Source organism: Ceratotherium simum, chromosome 39, assembly GCF_057802395.1.
Source record: "Ceratotherium simum simum isolate JZ-2026a chromosome 39, ASM5780239v1, whole genome shotgun sequence".
NCBI classification, from domain to species: domain Eukaryota; kingdom Metazoa; phylum Chordata; class Mammalia; order Perissodactyla; family Rhinocerotidae; genus Ceratotherium; species Ceratotherium simum.
In genome coordinates, this window is record NC_141938.1 from 5,998,890 (window position 1) to 6,025,927 (window position 27,038).

Consider the following 27,038-nt stretch of genomic DNA (forward strand, 5'->3'; position numbering starts at 1 on the left):
CAGAGTTTTGTTTTCTTTATTCGTCTACATTCAGCTTAATTCAGATGTACTGCCTGAATGATCCAGACATACAAAAACCCCACTCTTTCCCACTGGTTTTTAAAATAAAATCTTCACTTATAAAACTGAAACACTAAAGCATTAAAATACAGAAAGCTGTGTAACTCACTTCACAAAAGCAGGAACAGATGACGTATCCCTTCCAGAACTATTTAGAGACAAACTGAGTTAACACTAACACCAAGTGTAAATAGACAGAGGGATACGGAACTGCGAGAACTCAAAAACCCTACTTGACAAAGTTGTAATGGCAACTAACAAACCATTGAAGACACGAGTCCAAACACGGCTACATACAGGTCAGAGGACGGCCGCGGGGAGAGCAGCTGTGCCTCCCGACACGGCGACGTGGGCGGGGCGGGGCCGCGGGCGTGTTAACTGCGTAAAACAATCTGACAACGGGGGCGAGTGCAGAAGGGACAGGTCTTCGCCTGGCGGCCTTATCTGTACTGGTAGTTCATGCTGTGGTCTGCGTTCCTGCCATAGCCGCCCTGTGAGGACTGGTAGGAGCTGGGCGGGCCGCTGTAGTTCTGGCCAGAGCCGGGGGAGTTGTAGTTGGACTGTGACGAGTAGCCTCCTAAGGGAGAGAGGGGCGGGTCAGCGGTGAGGGGCGCAGCCGATGACAGTGGCTCAGCTCTACCTTGCTCTGCTAAGGGCCCTTCCCAGTCATTGGGTCTGGCTGTCACCAACGCCCGGAGAGATGGGACCACCAGGCCCGGGGTTGATGATGGGGGGCGGATCTGCCCAGTCACAGAGCACAAGGCTGAGCCCACCGCCCTGACCCAGAGGTCACACGTGATGCTCTGTTTGGCCCTCATTTTGTCAGCATTTTTTTCACGTAAGTGCCAACGTTTAAGCCTAACGCACTTTCCGGGCGTGTAGCTTCTGAAAAGCTGAGAAGTGGGAGGCGTGCCCCAGCCTGTGTCCTCACAGGGTCCTGTGTACCCACTTTCCACTCCATTCTCCCCTCATGTGGAAACCCCTGCGCCTCCTGATAGCATCTGCGTGGCCCCCGCTGGCTGAGTTCAGGACCCCCGACGCTGTGCCACCTGCCGCTCCAGGCCCACCTTGTTTGCCTTGGTATGAGGAGCCGCCCCCAGAACCTCCGCCGTAGCCCCCGTGTGACCCTGGGTTGTAGGATGAGCCGCCTGAGCCGTAGCTGTTCCCGCCGCTTCGGCCTCCACTACCGCTGTAGTCTGGAGGAGAGAAAACAGCGTGGTTAAGAGCCCTGAACACAGCCTCGGCGCGGGCAGTCCAGGGTCCTTGCACTGTGGCCCTGGAAGTGGCAGACCCTCGGTTGAGACCCTGGGTCTTTGCAGATCACCCTGTCCTAATTGATTAAACGTGGCACGTGTGAGTCCAACCACAAAGTGCCAGGGGTCGGCCAGAGCCCTGCAAGGTCGCCGTGCCCTGGGGCAACCCGGTCACCAAGTTCTGAAGCCCAGTTCCACCCCACCTTCCCACCTGCTCCTCCAACCCGAGCATCCCAGCTGTTCCGGAACCAAGCAGCAACCGCCTCTCCTCTCCCACCCAGCGGTACCCAGTGCCCGCTCCAGGGCGCCCGCACAGACAGCATAGCCCACTGCTGACCGCGTCCTGCCCCGGAGCACAAGCGTACACCTCCACTTGCCCAGCTGGGCCACCAGAGCAGCCTCGGCCGCAGGGCTGTGCGTGGGCGGAGGGAGGGCTGGGGCGGAGAAGTGATCCCGCTCTCTCAGGGCCAGGATGCAGCGCTGTCTCCAGAGCCACCTCACAGCGGCTGGCCCCGACTCCACCCTTGAGCCCCTGCCTCAGCCCACAGCCTCCAGGGCCTCATCACAGGGGCCCCCATTCGTGCTGCCTCAGGAGAGGGCGACAGGAAGGGACAACAAGGACCTGGGCCAGGGGGACTCTGCCTCCCGGAGTGTCCTAACGCCCGCCCTGTAGCCAGCACCAGCTGGCTTCCTTCCAGGGCCTCCGCCAGAGCTCAGGGCAGTGTGGGGATGCACCGTGGGGATGCACCGTGGCCCAGAGTGGCCGGCCGCAGGGCCCTGGAAGCCAACTCACTGAATTTGCTCTCGTAACTGTAGTCCGCGCCGCCCCCGCCCCCGGGGGAGCCATAGGAGTTGGAGTAGGAGGAGTAGTTGCCCTGGCCGTGGCTGTAGCCTTTCTGCTTGCCCTGCGGGGGGCCGTAACTGCTGTACTGGCTCTGGTTGTAAGGCTGCTGCTGGCCTTGGTGTGACTGGTAGCCCGAGCCGTAGGAGGGCTTCTGCTGGCCCCCGTGCGGCTGCTTCTTCCCGGCGTGCTTCGGGGGCACAGGTGAGTTGTAGCTGTCGCCTTGGTAGTAGGAGCCATAGCCGGAGGAGCCCCCACCGCCCCCGCCGCCTCCTCCGCCGGCATTCCCGGAGTGCCCTCCGTTGCTGTAGAACTGACCTAGACAGGAAGGCAGCGAGTCAGGCGTGGGGTCGGGAGACTGGGGAGGAGGGGGATGGCAGCTGCGGGCCCTGAAGGCCGGGCAGAGGGAGCGGCGGGAGAGGGAAGCAGAGCTGGGGCCCTTCGAGCAGCCCCGCCTGGGCTGGGCCGGCCTCCGGCTCCACTCGCCCATCAGCTGACGACAACAGAGCTTTGCCAAGCAGCGGCACGACAGCACGCCGATAGCGGCTTTGCAGCGGATGTCAGCACGACGAGATGGGCTCCGAGCACTGGAGGACGTTCACCACTAGCTGACCGCCACCCAGATGTCCCCAACAGTGACAGGAAAAGCAAAGCCCCAGGGAAGCAGCCAGCCCCCCACCTCCCCCCGCTGTGCTGGGAAGAGGCTCTGCAGCCACGGGCCTGGCTGACCCCATGAGACGCTCTTTAATGAGGCCCCTAAAATCCGTGTCATTCCTGGAAGACCAACTGCTCTGAGCTGGTTCCCAGAGGAGCAAATGGAGACTCAGCCAAAAGGCCGGGCCATCTCCTGGGTTGAGTCTTGCAAACGCCTGACTCGAGGAGCCATTTCACAGCCTCATGTGATAAGGAGACTGGCTAAGGCTGGGGTCAGAACGTCAGGGGGGGCCTCGAGTGACAGGCCCCCCAGGGGCCCCTCCTCGTTCCCAGCATAGCCGCCGGGCGCAGGTGGGACCGAGCAGCGGGACTGACAAGCGCGCAGCGAGGCCGCCACGTTCTCAGGCCTTGAAGCTGAGAATGTCACGGTGAGGCCCCCCAACTCTAGTCACTAGGTAAGGATCCCAGAAGACGAGTTGGTCCACACCCCACCCCCACCAGACACTCAGGTGGACCAACGGGGGATGGGTCAGCTGAAGTGAGGTGTGCTGGGGAGGACGGGTCATGGGGCACAGCGGAGCACCTGGGCTCCTGGAGCGGGGAGGCCTGGGCACGCCTTTGCTGGCTGGCGCTGCCTGTCCACAGACGGCGCCCAGTCTGCCCTGCTATGCCCAGGGTTGGGAGGGGACACTCCCACACAGCTCGTCCCTGCTTCCCCTGTGCAGCAGCAACGGTCCCCTGCCTCGTGGGTGCGTTTAATGGGGGAGTCCTTGCGTGCCTTCCACCCACTGGACAGTGCACCCCCCGTCGGTGTCCCTTGGGCTATCTGAGCAGTAATTTGGATAGAACTGATGTGCACCATCAGTTTCTCTTCTTCAGGTCGGCAGCCTCCACCCCTCCACCCCCGCCCATGAGGAGGCCCACAATGCTCGAGGGCAAGTGTGCGAAGGCCCGGCAAGGAGGCCGGAGGACAGGGGTCCTCCGCAGACCCCCTCCTGGCACCCCGACACCTCCACTGTCCCGCGGCTTGCCCTGGGCACCTCCTCACCCCTCCTCAAACCCGGGAATGAATGAAGACGCCAAGTACTGCGGGCTTGTTACTTTAACATGTATTGATTAAAAAAAAATAATGGGACGGGGAAGTTTTCAACGTCATTCAGGATAACTATTTCCTGGTATAAAAAGACATTATTCTCCAACAATAACTTTCTAAAAAAAAAAAATACATCATGCAATCAAAGTTTTAAAAAGTTTCACTGAATGTTTCAAACCTCTGGGAACAAATTATGTAGTAACCGTTTCGACCAGTTTTTGCCTGAATGAACGCAAAATCTTGCAAGTCAACGCAGTGGCAGGTTTTGCTGCAAAAACCGCTGACGGGGCCCAGACAGACTCATGTCTAAGGACTCCCGCCAGGACAGGGCGTCTCAGTAAGGAGCCAAAATGCCCCCCTGGGCCTCTGCACACAGGCAGGGGCCACAAACTCAAGTCCGCACCCTAAGGTGAGAGGGTGGAAGCTTCCAGGCCTTCTGGAATCTGCTGCAGCTGCGCGCCCAGCAGCACAGGCCCCCTGAGGCCAGCTCTTCACTGGAGAATTGGGCTACATATTAGGCTTTTTCTGCTTGATTATTTTTAAAGCCCCACAAAAAAAAAAAAACCGCAACAAAAACCCCTCTAGACGCCCATGCATTTGTAGCTGGGATTAGGACTTGCAAAATTCCATGTTCTCGCTCCCTTTAAGCCTGCCTGCTTCTCGCACTGATGATGAAGCACAGCTGTGACACCTTTGAGAGTTCACCTCTAGCTAAACCAGCCACAGAGAATCGCATCCCCACACAAGAACCCACCAGAGCGTTTACAAAAAGGCGGGACAGGTTCACTTCGCACAATGTACAGTTCTCCCGTGTTCCCCACGTTTTACATGCTTATCAAAAAAAAAGCCGGTTGCTCTGGATTCGGATGTGGTGAAATCGTTTTCGTTACTGTCAAAGGCATCAACCAGGTTTGGGAATTGTTAAAAGGTTAAAAATTCATACAAAACCTGCTGTAAATTAAGACAAAGGTAGATTAAAATGCGTCATTATCTGTCTCTTAAATAAAGTAACGCTTTCCATAAAAAGCAAAGGTGGGCTTTTGCCTTGATGCTGACCAACGCTGGCTCTAGAATTCTGTGCAATTCTGCACAAAAATGCATTCTCTGAAAATTGTTTTCCACTTATTGTGAACTTCAATAGGACCAAGTTCAAAGGCAAATCACGATAAAAACTGCCATTGTCTTAAATTCTGCAGGCTAAGAGTTTCAGACAAGCTGCGGTGACAAGCCACGGTTGAGAAACCCAGTGAAGCACAGGGCACAGCACGGACACTTTGGGTTTTGGAGTTCGAGAAAATTGGAGTAAAAAGTTGATTTTGTGTGCAATACTTTTAGATGCTCTAGGAAGACCCAAAATCATGATAGCCGTAGCAGTCTGTGAAAAAGTCACCTACAAAAGGGGGAGACAGAGCAGAGAAAACAAATTAGAACTCGTTGGAAAAATGGCACAGAAGGCCACATCTGAAATTCATGTTTTAGATTTCTCTGCTCCTGTAACCCCCCAGTGAAGGCTCCTTCTCAAGACAAGAGCTGTGCACTGTCCGGAAAAGCATTTCACAGGATTGGTGCTTCGCATGGCTTAAAGCAGAGAAATTTAAAATTCTGACTTTCAGGGAACTTTCAAGTCACACGAGCGTGGGTGTTAACATCTACGTCAATCGCGCTTCTGCAGGACGGGGGCTGGAGGACTGTCTGACCCATCACCGGGAACAGCTGTGTCTCAGGGAGGCTTGCTGGAGGGCCGCCCTGCTCTAACTCAGGCCCGGGAGCTACGCTGCGCTTCTCCCCCAGTCAGACAAAGAGAAACGCACTTACTGTAGCCGGCTGTCGCCGAGTTGCCTCCATACCCGTAGCTGCCGTACCCGGCGCCTGGAAGGGAAGAGATGGGGTTACCCGGGCGGAGGGAGCCTACACGGCCCCTGCCTCTCATCCTGTCCCTCGGGGCAAGCTGGGCCCATGGGGACAGCACAGAACAAGGGTCCTTACCAGCATTCATGTAGCCTCCATGGTTGGCGCCACCGAATCCTCTCCCTCTCCCTCGACCGCGGATGTTCCCTCCTCTGCCCCGCCCTCGAAGGTTCGGGGGCGGGGGCACTTCATTGTGCATTGGGCCCCCCATGCCAAACCCAGGATTATGTGGCTAAACGGGAGAGAAGACAGACAAGTTACGTTTGCCTCACACCCAGATCATGGGAGAATTCGGGCCGAGGCCAGAGACTTCAGGGTGACCACTTACCTTAGCAGCAAACTTGGGTCCACCTCTGACGGGCACGGGGGCTCTCTTCTTCTTGTTGGCCTCGAGGGCGAGGGGGGCATCGGGGAACAGCTTCTCAAGCGCAGCCAGTGCAGCGTATGCTTTCGCCACCTTTTTGTTCGAGCCAGCACCTTGGAACTTCTGTCCGTCCACCTCGACCTGGGAAGAACGGATGTGTTTCAGGGGGGCCCTGCCAACCCCTCCGGCAGGGGGCTCTCTGCTGCACCCACCCCCGGCCGGCTCACCTCCATGACGAAGCGCTTGTCATGGCTGCCCCCGGTCTCCGAGATGAGCTCATACTTGAGGCCGCGCCTCTTCTCGTTCAGCTCCATGACTGGGTTCTTGCCATGCTTGGTGAGGATCGGCCCCTGCTGTTTTACGTTCTCAGGGAAAACAGAAACGAAAACCAACCAACTCAGCTAAGGGCTCGCCAACACGCGGATAGGGCGGCTGAGCCCGCATCACGGCTGAGGCCCTCCACCCCACGTGCCAGCTGCCCTTCACCACCCTCGCCTCTGGAACTCGTGTGGGGGCCTCGCAGCAATGGGACCACCTCCACCTGCACCCTCTCTTTGGGGAACGGGGTGTCTGTGACCCAGGGCCGCCCTGGGCAGCCTGGGTGCTAGCTCAGCATCAGCCAGGCCCTCTCAGTAGGGGCACAGAGGCTCACAGCCCACTCCCCGTACAGGCTACGAGACGGGAAGTTCTACTCTTCCAGGGGAAAACAAGGACCACGAACTGTCCCAGCTCTCAGGACACAGGGGACACACCTCAGCAGTGGGATCCGAGGGGAAGGTGGCGCTGGGGGTAGCGACGGTCTCCACCACGGGCGGGGGGGCCGCCACGGCCGGCTTGGCCTCCGCCTCCTCAGCTGAGTCCTCCCCCTTGCTGGAGTCCCTGCCCTCAGCACCGGTGGGCAAGCCCATGTCCTGTAACACCTGCGGGAGACCCACGGGCCGCGGTCAGGGAGGGCTCAGCACTGGGCCCCACGCAGGTGCCCCCAGCCCTGGGGATCCTGGACCACAAGCTCCTAGCGGGGCATCCCGCCATCGGGAGGGTGTTTTCCCTTTAACTCCCCAGGAGACCCTGCCGCCCAGCCAGGTCTGGGGCCGCCCTGTCAGCCACAGTGACGAAGGCACCCTTGCCACCTGTGATTAGCAAATGATCAACAATCCAACACCCCAGCGTTGAGCCTCCCCAAGCCTCGTGCTGCCCACGCGGAGAGCCTGAATAGGGGACGGTAGCTCTGAAAGAGCCCGAGATGAGGACAAGCCCCGTGGCACAATGCCGCCGGCCACGCCTACCTTAACCGCCACGTGCAGCTTGGCGGTCTTTTTGGACGGTCCGGAGGCCTCGAATGAGTTGCCGTCTACCTCCACAGACATGGTGAAGATGGGCGCGTGGACAGGCCCAGTCTGGGAAACCAGTTTATACTGCAGCCCCGGCTTCAGCTGGTTCAGCCTCATCAAGGCATTCATAGCTTGGGGGGGCTCCGCCTTCTCCTCTAGAGAGAGAATGCCGATGCTGTTCTGTTCTGGAAATCGGTCAACTCTGACCGGGGGAAGGGGGAACCTCTTCTGACGGCCTCCTGCCACACGATGTGGTGGACGGGGCGCTGCACATGCCACGGCCCTGCCTGCCCCTCTGGGGCACACCGCTCGCGCTCATCAGCTGAGGCACACCCGCCCCACATGTGTCCCCCCCAACGTTGTGTTGAGTCATTTAAAAAAAGATCACGTGCCAGAAAAATAAAGCAAAAGCAGGCGTCTGTCTTGCCACTCTGGGGTGAACCTTAACGAGAGCCAGACGGAGGCGAAGGTAAGGACTGCGGACAAACGCCCGTACCTTTCTTCTGAATCTTCTTCTTCTTTTTGCTGGGTGACTTCTCCTCCCCATCCTCCTCCATGGGGCGCTTCATGGGTGTAATGGCATAGGTGGTACTGGGGGGGATTTGAACTGAAAAAAGAGGGCAGGACAGAGCCGCTGAGGGTCCAGTCTGGCGTTCACTGGGCGTCCATGCCGACGTGCTGGCCCGGGCCCTGCGGCATGCTTACCCGTGTAGTCCACTGGGTTTTCGTTCTTTGGTTTCTTGGGCATCTTAGAAGGCAGAGGGTCCATCCCCAGGACTTTATGGAGCTGGCCAAACGCAGCAAGTCGCAGAGCGTGCTGGAGAAGGGGAAGAGGGCTCTGACTCAGCCGCCCTGCATGCCCAGCTAAGGTGTGTGTGCTTGCTAATGCCTTCTGGAAGGGGTGGGAGCTGGGGGGTTGCTAAAAGTCTCCCCTACTACAACAAGGGGTCCCCCAACAGCCAGGGGAGGGCCTGACTGCCAGAGCCCAGCCTTGCTGTGGGGGAAGGCCAGCCTGTGACCACCCCCCGAGAGGAATACAGGAGACCCCAACCTGGGGACTGGTTGCCACACGGAGCCACGTGGTGGGCCTGCAGGGGAGGGACCCCCGGAGTAGTCCACACAGCAAATACGTCTCCCCGATGAACTCGGTGTCTGAAAACAGCACTCGAGCAGGCGACAACCACGCGTGGCGCCAGGGGAAAGAAGCAGCCCAGATTGGGGCGCCCTGTACCAGGCACGATCCTTCTCCTTCAGTCCCGACCTGAGCTAGAGTCCAGTGGCGACCCTGAGGATACCCAGTAACGGAACTGGCAGCCAGTGATTACAGACTGGGTAAGGGCTCACGGTGGCAATGGCGACGACTATACCTGCGCACTCTGTGTGATATCTTCCCGTTGCTGTCTGTCTAGATGCCCAATAGCATCAGTGGCTTCTTTTTCACAAGGGTCATAAATGCCAGAACCATCTGAAGGCAGGAAACAAGGAAGATATGCAGAGGATTATCTTTAGCGTCTCGGAAGAGTCGTGCTGGCTAAGGGGACCAGGTGCGGTACCCCCCGCGCCCCATCCACACCCAGCTCTGGAAAACACGCCGAGCTCGGTGACCCACTCGGCGTCCAGCCCATGAGAGAAACAATCCACACGTGTCTCAGAGCAAGGAGCTCGTGTGGGAGTGGGTCACCACTGCCCCGGACCCGCCCTGAGTCACAGCTGCGGAGCCGGCACAGGGCTGGATATGATGGTGCAAGAGGGTAGTCACATGCTTCAGCCCTAGGGGGACACGGGGCTGCTGCTGCCCTAACCCGGTCAGGGGACCCGCCAGGAAGCGGCCTCGGGGCCTTGATCCCTGTCCTTTCCCTACCACTTGCAAAGCACAAGGCCCCAACCTGGCATCACGATGCCCGACGCCAGGCACTCCAGCACTCTCCGCAGGGCCTCGCCGGCCCCCATGGGTCTGTTGGCCGTGCCGATGGACTTCTCACAGAGAAGCTCGAGGGGCTGCAAGGCAAGAGGGACGGTTAGCCACGCTGCCGGAGGGGTCAGCTGACGCTGTCACTGTGTTGGGGGAGCACGGCGAGTCAACCCTCCAAGGTCACAAGTGGCGGCTACACCAGACTGGACACCGAGAGAAGGGCTCAGCCGCCTCTTCCTCACAGCCAGACCTTAAACCCTCCAGGTGGGGGCCAAGAGGCAGAGTAGAAGCTACTATGGAGGTACTTGTATTTAAGACGTAGCCATTTGAACAGACAAAAGCCATTCTTAACTACAGGCTGTAACAACACAGGCAGCTGGCCACAATGGGCCCTCGGGCCCCAGTTTGCTGACCCCTGTCCACGAGCAGCTACAAACACTCCTTCACAGACAGAGCATCTCAGAGGAAGCGTGCTGCCCGGCCAGGCCCCTCCCAAGGCTGAGCGGGGCGTCTTCCACGGGGGTCTTGGTCTTGCCTGCACCGCCCACCCAGGGTGTGGCAAGAAGTGGTTGCTCAACAGGCAGCTATGACAGGGACGCATCAGCCACACCTGGAAGGACCACTCCAGCCCAGAAACCATAACATATTCCTGGGATATGGGAGGAGGTCTCTGTGCCCACGACCCCTGGCCATAGCTACAAGGAGCCTTACCCATCCTCTGAGGGGACCCCAGGTGGGCACGCGGGTGCACAGGTCCCTCAGGACCCGGATGACAATGACACACGACTTCAGCCCGTTGGCTCTGGCCTAGAGGAACAAAGTACAGGCTCTTTATGCCAAGGCGCCTCCCCGAGCACAGGCACACATGAAAAACACGAGTCTCGGGCCACTGCTTTGTCCAGGGCACATGGTGAGCCTTCACGACCACCAAGCATGTGGTCAGAGGCGATGTCACCGCACGGACAACGACGGTACTCCTGGCACAAAGCAGCAACGGCCCACCTACTCAGTCACAAGCCTCCTAGGGGTGTCAAATTTGTCCACGCGCGCTCCTTTAGCAACTGCACGCCGGCAGCTGCTAAGTTCGGTGCGGCGGTCGTGAATGGTACCGAAACTTTACGGTGCAAGTTAGCCAAGTTAAAACTTAGGAATTCTCTACCGAAAGACAAATAGAAGAACAAAATGCAAACCTGGAACCACTTGGCGTGTCGGAGGGACGCCAAGGCAGCAAGGCATTTCTGCCTGTCCAGAACGTCCGGGGGATCGTTGACTGATAGCGTTTCTATTCATGGATGGAATAAGAAGACAAGGCACAGTTTGACCAAGGGGTTTCTGTCAGGTGGAAAGGGGATGTGGCAGCTTCCTAAAGGGCAGCTGAGGCTCCCAGAATCTCAAGTCATCTCCGCCCTTGACCAGGGAAGGAGAGGCTGGAGTGCATTTAATTCTGCCCTGAGAGGAAATCGTAAAAATCAGAGGCCCCTCCAAAAAAAAAACCACAAAAACAAAAACAAAAGTGGGAAGTTACTCTACAAGGAATCACCCCATGGAGGAGGGGACAGATAGGTGGCCCCCATCTTCTAAGAGACTGTTACCTTGCTTCCTCCCCATGATCTCCCAAGAAATGAGCTATGCTAAAAATTTCAATGGGGAAAAAAAAAAAAACAAAAACAAAAAGGTGCGGGGAGTGGAAATGAACTCCCTTCTCTGCTTCCCACAACAGCCATCCTGAGGCGTCTGCGCGCCCACTGGGCCGGACTGCCCTAGCCCCAGCCCTTGACAGAGAGAGTCCTGTTGGTCAAAGGTCCAGCGTCCCTAAACGGATCCACTAGAAGGGCTCTGAGGGTCGGAATCAGACGTCGGAACCAACGGTCATCGAGAACACCGCGCAGGCACGCAGAGCGGCTTGTGCTGCAGCAAGAGTGGGGCGTGCGACGACCTGCTGCCTGTGCGCCAGGGATCTGGATAAGGCCTGTTAGCTCAACTTTACGCTGTGAGGTTCGTGATTAAAACATCCACACAGAAGAGACGCCTGAGGGGCCAGGGAGGACCCTGGATTGTGAAAGCATTAGTAATGCCTGAGGTCTGGGTTTGAACCTCGCAGGATTGCTTAGAACTTTATCCAAGTCTCTGTGTCAGCCCTTTGCATTTGCGTCACTGCCGCTGATCAACACAGCCAGTGCACAAGGACAGACAGAGCCCTCGCTTCTGCTGCACCACAAGCCGTCTGCCCCGCTCCAGCGTAGTGTTCATGCAGAAACCCTCTGCTGTAGTCACACTTGACAAAAACCACAAAATCACCAGGGACACGCTTTTCCAAGGCCAGAGCACGGCTCAACGGAAGAACCAAGTTTAACACTGATGAGAAATTCCAGGATTAAGAGCAACACGAGTGATGCAACCCTCTGTGAAAAGTGCTCCTCGCTTTTAGTGCAAGCGTTTTGTCCAACTCCCAAGGATCGACACGCTCAGGAGCTGTGCTCGCAGAGTCAAGTGGTCAAGGCTCCACCGAGAGCCTCGGATCAAAGCACTCGACAACGGAGGAGCACCTGCGAGTCTCGAGGGAGCGCCACGTCTCCAGAGGCCTGCTGGCCTGTCTCAGCCTCCCTACCTCCAGCTAACACTTTCTCCATCTCTTCTCTGACAACAGGGGACGTCAGGTGGATGGTGAGGGACAGCGGCGGCTCTTTTGTGTTTTTTATCACAATGGCGGCATCACCGACAGACTGGAGGATTTCGTACTTGTCTTCTGTGACAGCCTACAAGACAGAACACAACTTTCACAACACTATCTCCTTCGGGCAGTTGCCAGTTCTCTTTAGCTCTGCTGGTTACGGCAGCAGAAGCCACCTTCCTGGGGTGTGAGGTGACAGCAGGGCCTTCCTCTAGGGGTCAGGACCTCCCTCTTGCCGCCCAGGTCTTTGGTCACTTTCTGGCTCCTCCACAGAGGAGGTGACTGACTACGCAGAGAGAGCAGTGATTTCCACAGGAAGCTTCATAATGCAACGGTTAAGAGCTGAGGGTTGGGAGAAGGAGACTTCTCGAGTGAGCCATTTTCTCACTTGAGCTGTGTAACTTTGGACAAATCACTTAATCTCATTAAGATCGTGGTTTCTCATCTGTGAAATGGACTTAATGACGTGAACACAACGCTACAGGAGGCTTAAACTGGACCCTGAAGGGACAGCACAGTGCCCAGCACAGCGGGCGTCCAGCCTCCGCTGTTCCCACCCCAGGATGGGCAGCCCTCAGAGTGGGGAACGAAACCCACGTGGAGTAACAGAGTTTGTATCCTACGATGCACATAAAAGCATGGCCTGGCTGCACTGCACGTGTCTATAAACGGATGTTCACGACAGTCTGACTGATGCTTTATCATCAGTTTACACACCTTGATGAAGAAAACGCAAGCTTTTATGATTTTTATTATGGAAAACAAAGTAAATATCATGTTGGTGGGAGAACAAATGCACTTTGGAAAATCTACAGTGAGGTTTCTTCGCCTCAGCACTACAGACACTCTGGGCCAGATCGCCCTTGGCTGTGGGGCCATCCTGTGCACCGTAAGACGCTAAGCGGCATCTCCAGCCTGCGCCCAGTAGGTGCCACTGGCACCCCACTCCCCTCACAGAGACAAGCAAAACTGTCCCCAGACTCGCCCAATGTCCCCTGGGGGCAAAATCACCCCAGTCAAAAACATTAATCTAAATCAATAACAATACACTTTATTTGTATCTTTCTTTAAAGACAGACCCTTTACAAAAGTTGTCTTTCCTTTAAAAATATTTACATCAACTTAATTTCTTCAATTAATATATTTTTTATAGACAACAATTAAAAGAAACTTAAAAAATACCACTAAAATAGCAAAGTTTAGGGCTTCTTTTCCCTGAAATAGCTCCCCAGAAGTACCTACTGGACTGCATTGGCTCCAATTCTGACCTGTCCTGAATCCCACAAAATCAGTCACATCTGACAGAATGCGTGTTCACGTATGAAAGTGAACAGTGTGTTTTTCTCTAAGGAATGAGGTTTTTTACTGTTGTTTTTACTTTCTTTTCTGCTTATCCTGTCCCTATATCCAGGGAGAATATGTCCCAAGGAGGCAGCACGTGGCAGTGAGACGCGCAGGTTCTGAAGGCCCAGAACTCACCAGCTGGGGATGCGATGCTGGGGTCAATTACTCAGCTCCCTGAACCTCAGTCACATCTTCCAAAATACTCAGATGATAAAGGCCCAGCTCAGAAGGTCGTTTTAAGGATAACATGATTCACGTAAAGAACACGTCTGGCCTAGGGTATGGCGTAGTAAATGCTCAAGAAGTGTCAGAGGCTATGATCTATGCAATGCTTTGTAATGAGACCAACCAATTGGTCTTAAAAAAGTGTTTCTGTCCAGGTTCGGATCGGGGGAAGAGTTAATCACGGTACTGTCTCTTCACCCATCCACCCCCCGTCCGTCCACCCACTGGAGTCTGGATGGGAGGTTCACGCCCAGTGCAGCCCTAGAACACTGCGGCCCGGCACACGGCAGGCGCTGGGTCCTTCCTGGCTGCCAGAGCGTCTGGAGGCCACTACAGTCAGCCAGCCACTGTCCACAGAACTACAGCGGGTCTGTGGCAAGCCGCCCATTAGCTACAGAGAAGACGTGAGCACGGCAGGTGCAAGGGCGGTCTGGAGTGTGCCTCTGGGGGCACAGCACAGTCGGCATCTCTTCCTCTGCCCCACATCCTCAACCACCACCCCTGACCCCATCCCGCGGGGTGCCACACTCACAGCGAGCTGGATGGCCAGGTTGTCGGCCACTTTGTCCAGGAGGGCGGTCGTGGGCTTCTCCTTACACAGCAGCACCAGCTCCAGGTCCAGGTCCCCCCTGAGCAGCAGGCCCTTGGCCACGAGGCCCACCCTCATCACCCCCCGCAGGGTTCTGGTCATGTGCTCCGTCTTCTGCTCCCTAAGGGACAGAACAACGCATGCTCAGTGAGGGATGCAGTCTGCCTGGAACCCAGAGGCCCGGCAAGGCTGGAATTTCTCAGTCAAGAAGATGCTCACTCCTACACTGGCAAGTCTCCCCAGAAAGAAAAAGAGATCCCACAAAACCTCCCACTTACCCGGCCCCTTCTTTGGTCTCGTCCTCCGGGGGCACGTCCATGTTCTCCGACTCCGCGTGCTCGCTGCTGCCCTTCTCCTGCTCATCTATCCAGTCGGACACAGCTTTGAGAGCCCGCTCCGTGTGCGACACCATGTTCTGGACGGCCTCCAGCTCCTCTTGGGTTGGATAAACGGAAGAATGCTTTGCCATCACATGGCGATCATCATTCACAAAAATTCGCACTGGACGCTGCAAATGTAAAAACTCAGTTAAAAACAACGCAGAGTCCAAGCAACCCACCGCTTATCTTTTCAGCTACACAACTCAGAATTATGTGTTACCATTTGCATGAAATTAAGACTATATGAACACGACTGAAGGTCTGAGACGCATGACAACCGAACCTAACAGTTGTTCTTTCTCGAGGCAGTGGGAAGGGGACACTTACTTTATACATTTCTCTATTACAGTAGTCCCCCCTTATCCGCGGGGGATACGTTCCAAGACCCCCAGTGGATGCCTGAAACCGCGGACAGTACCGAACCCTACATATACTACGTTTTCTCCTCTACAGACCTCCCTACAACGAAGTTGAATTTATAAATCAGGCACAACAATAGCTAATAATAAGATAGAGAGATTATAACAACACACTGAAATAAAAGTTATGTGAATGTGGTCTCTCTCTCAAAATGTCTTATTGACTGTACTCACCTTTCCTCTTCTTCTTGTGACGATGTGATGATGACACAAAGCCTACGTGATGAGATGAAGTGAGGTGAATGATTTCATCACGCTACTCAGAACAGCGCGCAATTTAAAACTCATGAATTGCCTATTTCTGGAATTTTCCATTTAATACTTTCGGACCGCAGTTGACTGCGGGTAACTGAAACCGCGGAAAGCAAAACCACAGATGAGGGGGGACTACTGTATTTGAACTGTTACACTATGTACTATTTTATAATTCAAATGATAATGATGAAAATGATATCAGAACCAAATGCTTAGGGGCAATGCTACGTTTTTGTACATAAATGAAGAAATAGTATCTACAATTAAAAAAAAAGTTCTTACCATTTTTACTTCTTTTTCTGTAGTGTCTGGAAATCAAATTTTTGCTTATCTTTTCAAATTGTGACAGATTTCCTTGGTGTTATCAATACTTCAACTATCTATAAGATCAGAAAATCTTTTTAGTTTCAAATATTTCACAGACAGATGAATTTCAGCAGCCAGATACTCAGCAGTATGAAAGCCAGTGGTGCAACCTCATGAAGGAGCCCTGTTAACACAGCAGGATGCATCTTTATTTCCAAGTAACCACTGCTAAGCCAAGATACAAAGAACTAACTATAAAATTCCCTAAAAATGAAAACAGCTGGTTTCTAGAAGCCAAGTCCGATTTCAGGCCCACACTCACATCATTTTTACTTTCTTTATCTTCTTTCATATAAAGTATGCCAATTTTTACAAATACAAAAAATAAAAATATTAACAAGCCTCCAAAAAATGGTCGGGGTATAAATGTTCGGCAAAATCTTGGTGTTTGGAGAAGGAAGAGCGTGTGAAGGAGCTCTGGTCCTCAAGGGTGACGGAGAGATGGAGGGAAAGCAGGAGACAGAGGACCCCGAAGGCTTCTGTAAACTGGAAAGGCAAGAAGCTTGTGAAACATCAAGTGCATGTGAGCACCACACCACATGGACGGACACCCCTTGGGTTCAACTTTAGAGAGGTTGATGCAGTGAAATGTACAACAGAAGTCTTCAGGACAAACGTAGCTATAATTACAATTCTGGACTCTAAATGACATGCCAACTACAACCTACTCAATTCCCACTCTATGCAAACAGTCTGGTCCACACTGAAATCTTCCAAATGAGTCAACAATAAAAAAAAACACCCCATCTGAATACATAACACACGAATGTACCCATTCCATCCAACCACCTAACAGCTAGCCCCCTCAATGTAAGCCAGTTACCAGCCAGAGCAGCAGGCTCATCCTGGAAAGGCACCTGCTTCAAGGATAAACCTTGACATGATTGGCCAAAACAAGAATATCCCACAATGCTTCAGCAATCTGATGGAAAATTTAAAAGTTTTAAAGTAGAACTTGAAAATCTAAGGGTGGAACGTGAGGTGACACCTCTGCAGAGCCAGGCATGAGGACAGGTGGGGTCAAATGCTTCATGGTAGGGGAGGGAAAGGGAAGGGAGAAGTGGAGGACCAGTCCCTGGACTCAGCGGCTGGCTGTGTGTGGGCCCTTGGTGAGCCACTCGGGGGTCGCCAAGTGGGAGCTTCCGCACAGGCCTGGGCCTGAAGCCCTGCCTGCCCAGCCATGTGGCCCTGAAGTTTCTCCGGAGCATCCTCCTCCTAACCTGCAGCAGGGAAGCTGTCCCCTACCTCTCAGGGGAACTGTGAAAATTAAATGTCAACCTACGGAAAGCATGTAACACAAATCCCACAGACCCTCAAAGGTGACACCCACTTCTACTACCGACAGGATCTACATCATCAGGCTGCTGTGGGAGGTAAGTGATGAGTGACATGCATACAACAGCGCACCGTGGATTAAGGAATGAGCGTCCATTCAGTTAGGAACGAACGATGTGGTTGTGTCTGAAAAGAACGTGTTTATCTGTTTGATCCATAATAAAGAAAAACTTAAGGCTGAAAGCACATGTCTGGTATTTGCTATAAAACACTCCAGACAGGCAAGGGGTAGGGAAGGGGCAAGGATGGAACAAGACTGTAAAATGCTGATAGTGGCTGATGCTGCCCGCGGTGGGTATACTGGGACGCATTTGTGCATGTTTGATAATTTCCATAACAGTTTTTTTTTTTTTTGGCGAGGAAGACTGGCCCCTGAGCTAACATCTGTGCCCATCTTCCTCCATTTTGTACATGGGACACTACCACAGCATGGCTCAATGAGCAGTGCATTGGTCTGCATCCGGGATTCGAACCCATGAACCCCGGGCTGCCTAAGTGGAGCGTGTGAACTTAACCACTACACCACCAGGCCAGCCCCTGCAGTTTTTTGGTTTTCTTTTTAATGTATAATACACTTAGGCACTCTTACAAAAGTGCAGCCATTGCAGGCAACTTAAAAATTAAACCAAAGCTCAGAAACCCAATTCTTTTTTTTTTTTTTTAATATTTTTATTTATTTCCCCCCCCCAAAGCCCCAGTAGATAGTTGTATGTCATAGCTGCACATCCTTCTAGTTGCTGTATGTGGGACGCGGCCTCAGCATGGCCGGAGAAGTGTGTCGGTGCGTGCCCGGGATCCGAACCTGGGCCGCCAGCAGCGGAGTGCGCGCACTTAACCGCTAAGCCACGGGGCCGGCCCCTAGAAACCCAATTCTAACCCAAGAAGCAGGCCATGAGAAATCTCAGCCTAGTGGTGAGCAGCCCGTGTGCAGAGCCACCAGTCCTGGCCACGGCTCTGCTGGAACTCCAGCCATCTGACGATGACGGTGGAGGCCGAAAACCATATTTACTTACTACAAAGATTCAGCGTGCACCGCCTCCGTGCCAGGCCTGGCCTAGATGCTGGGACACTGACGGACACGGCAGGCAGGTCCCCCATACCGTGGAGTGGCCAGCTGGCACACTCTAAAGGAGAAACGCCACCCCTCCAGGCCTGACACGGTGCCGGGAGCCAGTGTTTCGCTCACTGTACCCTCACCACCCCTCATCTTACACTCCTCCACCACGAATACCCAGTGTAGTGACTTCAGCACTTCAACCAAGGTTCCAGGTGCCCAAGAACTTTTTACTAAGCGCTTTGTCAGACTGATACTGTCTAAAACCAACTACAAGGAGCTCCCGGAAGAAACGGTGGATTCGGCACCTGACATGGGCACTGTGCTGGGTGAGCCTGGCTCACGCTGTGTGTCAGAAAACAGGAAAGTGCTCTGAGACCAATGCGGGCTGTCCAGAAGACAAGGACCTGACCTGTGAGAGCGCCCACTGGCTCCATCTGGGGCAACTGAGTATTAAAAAAAGAATGCTTCCACCCATATGAAGTTCCAGACTAGGCAAAACTAATCAATGGTGGGAGAAAACCCAGAACAGCAGGTGGGGGATGGTGGCAGGGAACACCCGAGAAGGGGACCACAGGAGCTTTCCAGGGTGAGGCTCACCGTCTACGTCCTGGTAGGGGCTGGCTGAATGCAGTGGTCAGAGCTATACTCAAGACCTGTGCAGTCCTTCGAAAGAAAAGGATTAACAGTAAATAAATGCTGGACTCGAGTTAACATTCAGAGGGAAGACTGCAACTTTCCGCTACTTACTTTGAAACGCATCATAAAAATAAAGTGGACGGAAGGATGAACAGAACAGCAGCTGGATGGACGGATGTGTGAAACGCACGAACAGTTAAGCGTGAACAGTAGAACCTAGGGTGTGTATATAGGAAGGCAGGTGTTGACTGTAAAATTGTCTCACCTTTTGTACGTGTTTCAGAATTTTCGTACTAAAACGTTTCAAATATATAACAATTAAATCCAGCACATTAAATTTATACAAATCCATGAGTCCATAATCATACTTAAAAAAAAACAAACTAATTTGCCGCCATCGGAGCTACCTATGTCCCAACTCCGTACTCTGAAAATTGCTCGAGGGACTTAAGTTCACCCACAGTTGACGCAGGGAATCTACTAAAAACGACATCCGACAAACAGAACTTAGAAGCAGAGACCCACCCTTCCACCGCTGGGGAACAAGATACTCATTGTGTCAAAACATCAGCCCATCGAAAGTGCCTCAATTCGTTTGTCTTCAGCAAATGTCCTGCCGGTAGGTCTGCGTCTGTGGCTTTCATTGTTCACAATGGGAAAGGGGCGGGCCTTTGCTCCAGGGCCCGCCTCACCTACTCCACCTCTGCTCCAGCGGGGAAGGCCCCAGAAGGGACCCTTGATGGGACTCACTGGGCTGCGCTGGTGGTCGCTGGTTCTGACCACCGCACTCCGCCTGTGTGCGCTCCATTCACCCCCAGGCCCTCTCCCTCAGACCAGGCCCTGGTGGCGATGCCTCCTGATCCAGACCACCGCACTCCGCCTGTGTGCGCTCCATTCACCCCCAGGCCCTCTCCCTCAGACCAGGCCCTGGTGGCGATGCCTCCTGATCCACGTGGACAAAGTGAGTAAGAGTACTAATTATCTGAACTAAAGCAAACGCTGAAAAACCCGAGTCAACACTCCTTCACAGGGCCACAACACTGGCCTCGCTGGTGTCTAGGAAGCCCAGATCTGTCGCCCAAGGCTCTCGGATGCCAGCTGCTCTGGTCCTAAATACCAGGGAACCCATCTCATCAACGAACACAGGGCTCTTCTGGGTGAGCAGAAACCTCCTTGTAAAGATTATTCTCGAAGAACACAACACCCACCTTACATGCAACACTCCACTGCCCCCTACCAATCTAACTTTCCACGAAAGCTGTGAGAGGCTGCACAAAGCTGTTCCTGCAACTACATTTATGATGCAAACCTGGGTACAAGCGAAGCCTGACATTTACCAGCCCAGCCTCCCTGAAAAGAAACCCAAGGTACGAAGGAGAGCGAAGCACCAGGATCTTAACGGGACCTCTGTGTGGTTTGGGATGGTCTAACACTCGGGGATCAGGTTTCTTCCTCCTGTTCCCGAAACCAGCCCACCCACAGCATGCAGCGTTACATGAGCTGAAACCACAGAACGTTATGCTTGCGGTGTGATGACCATCTCTCTGACCTCTCACTAATTAGAATGACGTTCATGGCACTTGCTGTGGGGAAAGACACACACCCCAGGTAGCGTGTGGACCAACAAATGTTTGTAGAATGAACGAACAGGTGCAGTGGCCCAGGCTATCTTCCAGGGTGGATCCCCCTCCAGGGTATTTCACAAAACCTTACAGCTATCACATCGACTCTGGGGAATTGCCCTGAAGCCGATGATCAAAGAGACCGAATGATGCTTTGAAATGTACAACGACCAACCCAGCTCTGGAGCCATCCCATCCCGAGGGTGAAATGAAATGACACACACGTGCTCCTCTTCAGTGATGCCTCCAACTGTCACAGATTCAGACTCACATCATCAAGGACACGGAAAATGATTTTAACAAAGCAACCCAGCCCCAGGCTGCTCATCTAAAATTTGGTTACTGAGGCCACTCCGAGAAACTTTTAAATCCAACACAAATCCCAAGTCTAGGGCAGTGGTTCCCCCCTCGGTCTGCAGCAGTGTTTTCACTGGTCCATGGGGAGGTGTGAAGTTGGGAATAAAGACTCGCACAAGTATTTTCAATTTCAAGGACTGTCCTTTCCTCTCAGCTTATTTTATTCCTGTATTTTCAGTGTTAAAATATCTTTTTCTTACAAAAAGGTGGAGATGCGTATGGTAACAAATTAAAAGGAAATTTTCTTTGACAAAATAAAAAGTTGGGGGCCGGCCCCACGGCCAAGGGATTCAAGCTCAGTGTACTCCGCTTCAGCAGCCTGAGTTAGTGGGCTCGGATCCCGGGCACAGACCTGCACCACTCGTCAGCCATGCTGTGGCAGCAACCCACATACAGAACAAAGGAAGAGTGACACAGATGCTAGCTCAAGGCTAACCTTCCTCAAGCGAAAAAGAAAAAAAAAGAGGAAGATTGCCAATGGATGTTAGCTCAGAACAAATCTTCCTCACCAAATAAATGAACAAATAAAAAGTTGGCAAATACAGGTTGTTCCCCAAAATGATTCTGGAACTCCAACCAGCCTGTGAGACCCAGGATGCCAGGCCCTCTGGTGCTGTGGGGCGCCCACGGGTCTTGGAGACAGAAGCCCCAGGTTCGCACCCCACCGTGGGCTCTCCAACCCGGCAGCTGTGGGACCTCCAGCAAACTACTTACCTTTCTACAGCTGGGTCAAAAAAGAGATGAAAACACCAGCTACGCCTAAGAGTTGCAAACGGTGAGGATTAAAGGTGACTGTGGGAAAACGCTTTATCAACTGTAAAACTGTGACACATTGCAAATGCAACGTCTTAAAGGAGTCATTTCAACTTCTCTTGGATGAACCAACAGAAATGGTTTAAAATTTGCCTGTAAAAGGCCATATTATCAAAGCAAAAGGCGTAATATGCCTTCAAGTGTGAATTAGCAAACCCTCTTTCTTTTTTTTTTTTTAATTTATTTTTTCCCCCCAAAGCCCCAGCAGATAGTTGTATGTCATAGTTTGCACATCCTTCTAGTTGCTGTATGTGGGACGCGGCCTCAGCATGGCGGGAGAAGCGGTGTGTTGGTGCTCACTCGGGCTGCCAGCAGCAGAGCGCACGCACTTAACTGCTAAGCCACAGGGCCGGCCCTTTTTTTTTTTTATAATTTTATTTATTTACTTTTTTGCCCCAAAGCCCCAGTAGATAGTTGTATGTCATAGCTGCACCTCCTTCTAGTTGCTGTATGTGGGACACGGCCTCAGCATGGCGGGAGAATCGGTGCGAGCCCGGGATCCGAACCCGGGCCGCCAGCAGCGGAGCACACGCATCCAACCGCTAAGCCACGGGGCCGGCCCTAGCAAACCCTCTTTCCAGCACGCTCTTGAGGTAGCACGCTTAGGAAACCTTCCACACCCAGTGAAGGACAGAGGCAACGCACACAGGTAGCCCCACCGGGAAGCCTTGTGTTTTGTTTTATTTTTTTAACTTAGTGTACAATTTGTTTACTTCTCTCAGAAATGTTTTTTTCCTAATTAAGGGGCAAAAAAAAGACAGCCTCTCAAAGGACATTACCTATTAACACCAAGCCCTGCGATTTATCTCAGTGGTGAAGGGTACCTTTTTTAAATGAAACTTTTTATTTTGAGACAACTGTAGCTCCGTGCACAGTTGTAACACACAAGAGAGATCCCGTATACTCTTTATCCAGCTTCTCCCAACAGTAACATCTTGGGAACTATAGAGCAGTATCCTAACCACAGTGCTGACACTGAGACAGTCAGACCACTGCTGTCCCACAGGATCCGGCCCTCCTGCTGCCCTTGCATAGTCACAGTCACCTTCCAACCACCCCGCAGGCCTCACCCCAGGCAACCACTAATCCATCCACCATTTCTGCCATTTTGGCATTCCAAGAATGCTACATAGGGGCCAGCCCATGGCATAGCGGTTAGGTGCGCGCACTCCACTGCAGCAGCCCGGGGTTTGCAGGTTCAGAACCCCGGGCGCGCACCGACGCACCGCCTGTCAGGCCACGCTGTGGCGGTGTCCCATATAAAGTGGAGGAAGATGGGCACGGATGTTAGCCCAGGGCCAGTCTTCCTCAGCAAAAAGAGGATTGGCATGGATGTTAGCTCAGGGCTGATCTTCCTCACCAAAAAAGAAAAAAAAAAAAAGAATGCTACATAAACGGAATTACTGAGTATGTAACCTTTTCAGGTTACATACTTGTTTCATGCAGCGTCACTGCCTCAAGATCCATCCAAGTCGTGTATCCACAGTTCCTCCTTTTTTATCGCTAAGTAGCGTTCCGTGGTGTGGATACACCATTGTTTATTTAACCTCGCACCTGCTGAGGGACAGCTGGGTGGTTTCCAGTTCTTGGCTATTACAAGTAAAGCTGCTATAAACATTTGTATATACGTTTTTGTGTGAACATAGATGTTCATTTCTGTGGGATAAATGCCCAATGGTGCAACTGCTGGGTCACAGGGTCTATGCCTGTTTCGTGTTGTAAGAAACTGCCAAAGTGTTTTTCCAGAGCTGAAGTGCTAGATTTTTAAAAACTCACTGAAGTAACCACCAAAATCAACTTGATTCACCTTCTCTCCACTCCAGTCCACACACCGGCTCTGTGAAGCTGTGGTGAGCTCTCACTGGGCGGCCCACAGGCCTCCCTGTTCACTAGGCAGCTGTTATTCCCTCCTGGAAGGATTCTGCACAGGTCACCCACAGGACAAATATTTATTAAGTGCCACTGTGAGCCATGGGGCTGGGCTGGTTATTTCCATATTGCTGACATTTAGACTGTTTTTTTTTTTAAATAATGAATACATAGCAAGGATTATTAACCTGCAAAAAATCTAAATATACCACTGAAAAGCAAAGCTAACTGGCAACGTTTCATTCTTTAAACAGACACACAGATAAGAGCAAGAAAGTAGTTCAAAGGCAAGCAGCAGAAATGCAAGTGCCTGGAAGATTATCCCAATAAGACCTTACCCTTGAGCTTGAACCACAATCCTAATGAAAATAAGAAGAAGGATGGCTATTTGGAGTGTTCAAGGAAAATTATCATGGATCTCAAATTGCCCATAGCACCTCTTCCCACTGATTCCCTAAGATTATAAAAATCATTTGAGGCAAATTCACACACACTAATAAAAGGATGCACATACTACTCTGTAACTAAATGATCGTTGGTGATCATATATGGCCCACAAGAAAATGGCCCTCGGATAGTAAACTCATTTTCCTGTTGAAACTAGCGGCTACCTTTTCAGTTTTTTCATTATATAGACAGTCAATGAAAACAGAAAAAAATTGTATTTCAACTGGAAATTGCTTTTGCAAGACACCTGAAAACAGCAGATGTTAGACGTCTGTCTGAATTTCCAACTGCAATTTACAACGGGATCATCTATAAAGTGCTGCCTTGGAAAAACCTCACAGGGATTTAATAGAGCATAAATATCACAAGGAACAATTTTTAAAAGTCAGGACACTGACAAGGGTCCCTAACGACCACCTGGTCACCATGCTTTCACTATGATTTCTGTAATGCTGCCGGCACCACAAAGAGGCAGCACTGCCTTACCCTCAACAACAAAGCAGAGGGAAGCTAGTCGTTTCAGACAAAATTGTCAAACGCTGCAGCAGGATCCTGAAGTCAGCCTCATCCCTTCAGGGCCCTGCCCCCTTCACTAACAAACTGTGTGCCAACTCAGGTCAAACTACTATCTGTCTAACTCCCAACCAGCCACTGGAGACAGAAATCAAATCCTCCTCTCCCAGGACTTCACAAAGATAAAAAGCATCCGACATAGAGAGCCTAGAAAATCCTAATTCCTGCAAAGGTTCCATCAAAGCCAGGTTCAAAGAAAATGTCACTACTTTGTGACACACACATGCTAATACTAGTGACATTTACACATGTTCTGAAACTGTGCAAGGTTCATCGACTTACTGACAAACTGTGGCAGGAGGGCAGGTCCACGCAGGTATGAACCCAGCTTTCTTACGGAAAGGAATCACTCCTCCGGACCGTGAAATGAAATCAGGGGGAAGCGGGCAGGAGGGTGAGAGAGGCAGCTCCGAGGGAGCTGTCCCAGCCCAAAGAAACTTCCAAAGCCTTTTTCCGAAGTGAGAACATCTTCAACCCTCGCATCTCGCTGAAGCCTAAAGACAGACAAGATGCTGCCTGCTGTTTACCCAACGGGAAGAGGCTGAGAGACTCCAGAAGGCTCTTTCCTCATCACTGACTCCACCTCTCCCCACCTGAAGACTTAAGCAGGGGAGCACGAAAATGAGCACTAGATACGTGACAACAAAACAGCAGCAGCCGCTCTCGCCAATGTGGCATTTTGACGCGAAGAATTTAAGAAAAATAAGCAACACCTTCGATTCCTCACTCCTAGGACTACGAGCCTCCAAGATAATTCAAAGTATACTAGAAGGAGCTAAAGGAATTTTTGCCGATAGACACTAGACAAGCTCAATCGGGCAAAGAGAGCAAACAATTAGGCACCTCTGCTCCAAAAAGAGGGCGATTCCCAGGCTCATCCAAGCTCCAAGAAGGCAGCGAGACTCTGATAAATCAGTGCCCAGTACTGGCTAGGGCCCGCACAGCTTCCCTTCACAAACCCTAGGGACCAGGAGCTGCCCACATGGCCAAGAGACAGCTCAGGGGCAAAGACCCCAGGACTAGGGACAAGAAGAGTAGCAGCCGCCAGTGCCCTGGGGCCTTTCTCCCCCTGTTCCAGCTGTGAATGAGCCTCTGGTTCCCACACTTCATTCACAGCGGCTGCCCTAGCTGCACCCCACGAGACCACACACAAAGCATCACACACAAAGCATAGTGGCAGCACTGTGAGCAATCCGTGGAGATCCCCAAGCACAAACACCTGAGAAGAGAATCTAAAGGCCTCAATTTGAATCCCAACTTCAGGTGGCACCTTGCATTTTCCCATGGACCCCAAATATGCCAGACCACTCATTTTAAAGACAGCGGAATCTTAACCAATCAGAAAACCAGATTCAGCATCACGGAAACACCTGAGTCCAGAAAAGGTAAGCTTATCACCGAAACTGATGCTTCTCTGCTGATCCATCATGTCCCCTAAGGCAGAATCTCAAGCAACTTTCACTCAATTTTGGAAATATTGAAAAGAGATGGCTTACTCTCCCCAACTTTAGATACTGAGCTGGGGGAGAACATACTGATCACCGTCCACCTCAGACAGGTGATCCAGGTGGAGGATTAACCAGGGCAGATCCTCAACAACAACCCCAAGAATCTCAGTCACTCAACCACTTGATGAAATCAGGTAGACAAGAGTTTTCAGCGCTCACGTTTGGATGTCAGCCTTGCAGATTACAGTGCACCCCGATATCGCACCAGGATGCAAAGCCTAAGCAATCTGGAAAAAAAGCCAACGTCACCTGAACTAAAGAAAGCACCAGCCTCAACCCTCCCCCAAGTTTGCATCCTGATCTAGGGGAGACCTGGCTGACTGGAGATTTGGGAACCCCATAAAGCCGCAAAGGCTGCCATCCGCGGAGGGACAGGGTTCCAGGGAGGGGGTCCGCCTCTCCGCGCGACGGAAGGACAAAGGAGGCGACGTTTCCCGCCTCGGGAACCCAGGACCCTCCTGGAAGCCGGGGAGGGCCGGGAACAAAGAGGAGGAAGGGGCGAGGAGGGGTGGCCCCGGCCGCGCGGGCCAGGATGCTGCCGGCCGGAGGGGGGTGTGTGCTCCCGGCACGTGCGCGCGGGGCGCCACCACACACAAAGCCCGGCCCGCTGGAGGCGGCGGCCGGGGGCCCGGTGCGCGCGCACCCCCCACGCGAGGCGCCGCCGCCGGCCGAGGGGCCGCGAGGGGGGGCGGATGCGCGCGCACCGGGCCCTCGCCGCCGCCGCCATTTTGTTTCCTCGGCACAATGGGGGAGAGTAACGGCCGAGCGCGGGAGCGAGCCTGGCGGGGGAGAAAGGAGCCGGGTGCCGGGGCGAGGGGGCCAGGTGGAGGCGGGGAGCGCGGGGCGCCTCCCGCGGCCACCGCGACCCCGCCGCCGGGCCCGCGCAGAGTGGGAGGACGGGCGGGGGGAGGGGGAGGCGGGAGCGGGCCGGGCCGCCGCCACATTGACGCTTACCTTGTGGGCGTCCCCTGCCCTGACCACAGCCGCCGCCGCCGCCCTCCTGCCACAGCCTGCCGGGGTCTCCCCTCTGAAAGCCACGCGGTGCGCACCGGGCTGCCGAATCCCAACTGCAATGGCGAGAAGAGGAGGAGGAGGAGCCGGGGCCGGGGGCGAGCGGGCGGGCGGGCGGGCGCGCGCCGGGGAGGTGCGGGAACAC

At 53.3% G+C, this 27,038-nt stretch overlaps 1 protein-coding gene across 3 annotated transcripts; it reads right to left on the bottom strand.

The window, feature by feature from the left end:
• On the bottom strand, window positions 1-27,003 carry ILF3 (interleukin enhancer binding factor 3). Of its 3 annotated transcripts, none has more exons than XM_014796939.2 (21): window positions 26,837-27,003; window positions 15,582-15,679; window positions 15,219-15,260; window positions 14,524-14,753; window positions 14,189-14,366; window positions 12,025-12,172; window positions 10,607-10,698; window positions 10,128-10,223; window positions 9,391-9,502; window positions 8,872-8,969; window positions 8,210-8,321; window positions 8,001-8,111; window positions 7,460-7,659; window positions 6,926-7,093; window positions 6,401-6,526; window positions 6,138-6,314; window positions 5,888-6,041; window positions 5,717-5,770; window positions 2,107-2,472; window positions 1,128-1,256; window positions 1-637 (listed from the first exon to the last, which is right to left on the bottom strand). In XM_014796939.2, the coding sequence occupies exons 2-21, from the start codon at window positions 15,582-15,584 to the stop codon at window positions 501-503; spliced, it is 2,733 nt and encodes a 910-aa protein (XP_014652425.2). In that variant the 5' UTR covers window positions 15,585-15,679; window positions 26,837-27,003; the 3' UTR covers window positions 1-500. The 3 variants fall into 3 exon arrangements, with proteins under 3 accessions (XP_014652425.2, XP_014652424.2, XP_004442692.2); XM_014796938.2 differs by having other exon boundaries at window positions 6,401-6,538; XM_004442635.3 differs by lacking the exon at window positions 15,219-15,260 and having other exon boundaries at window positions 6,401-6,538.
• Window positions 27,004-27,038: the final 35 nt, after the last annotated feature.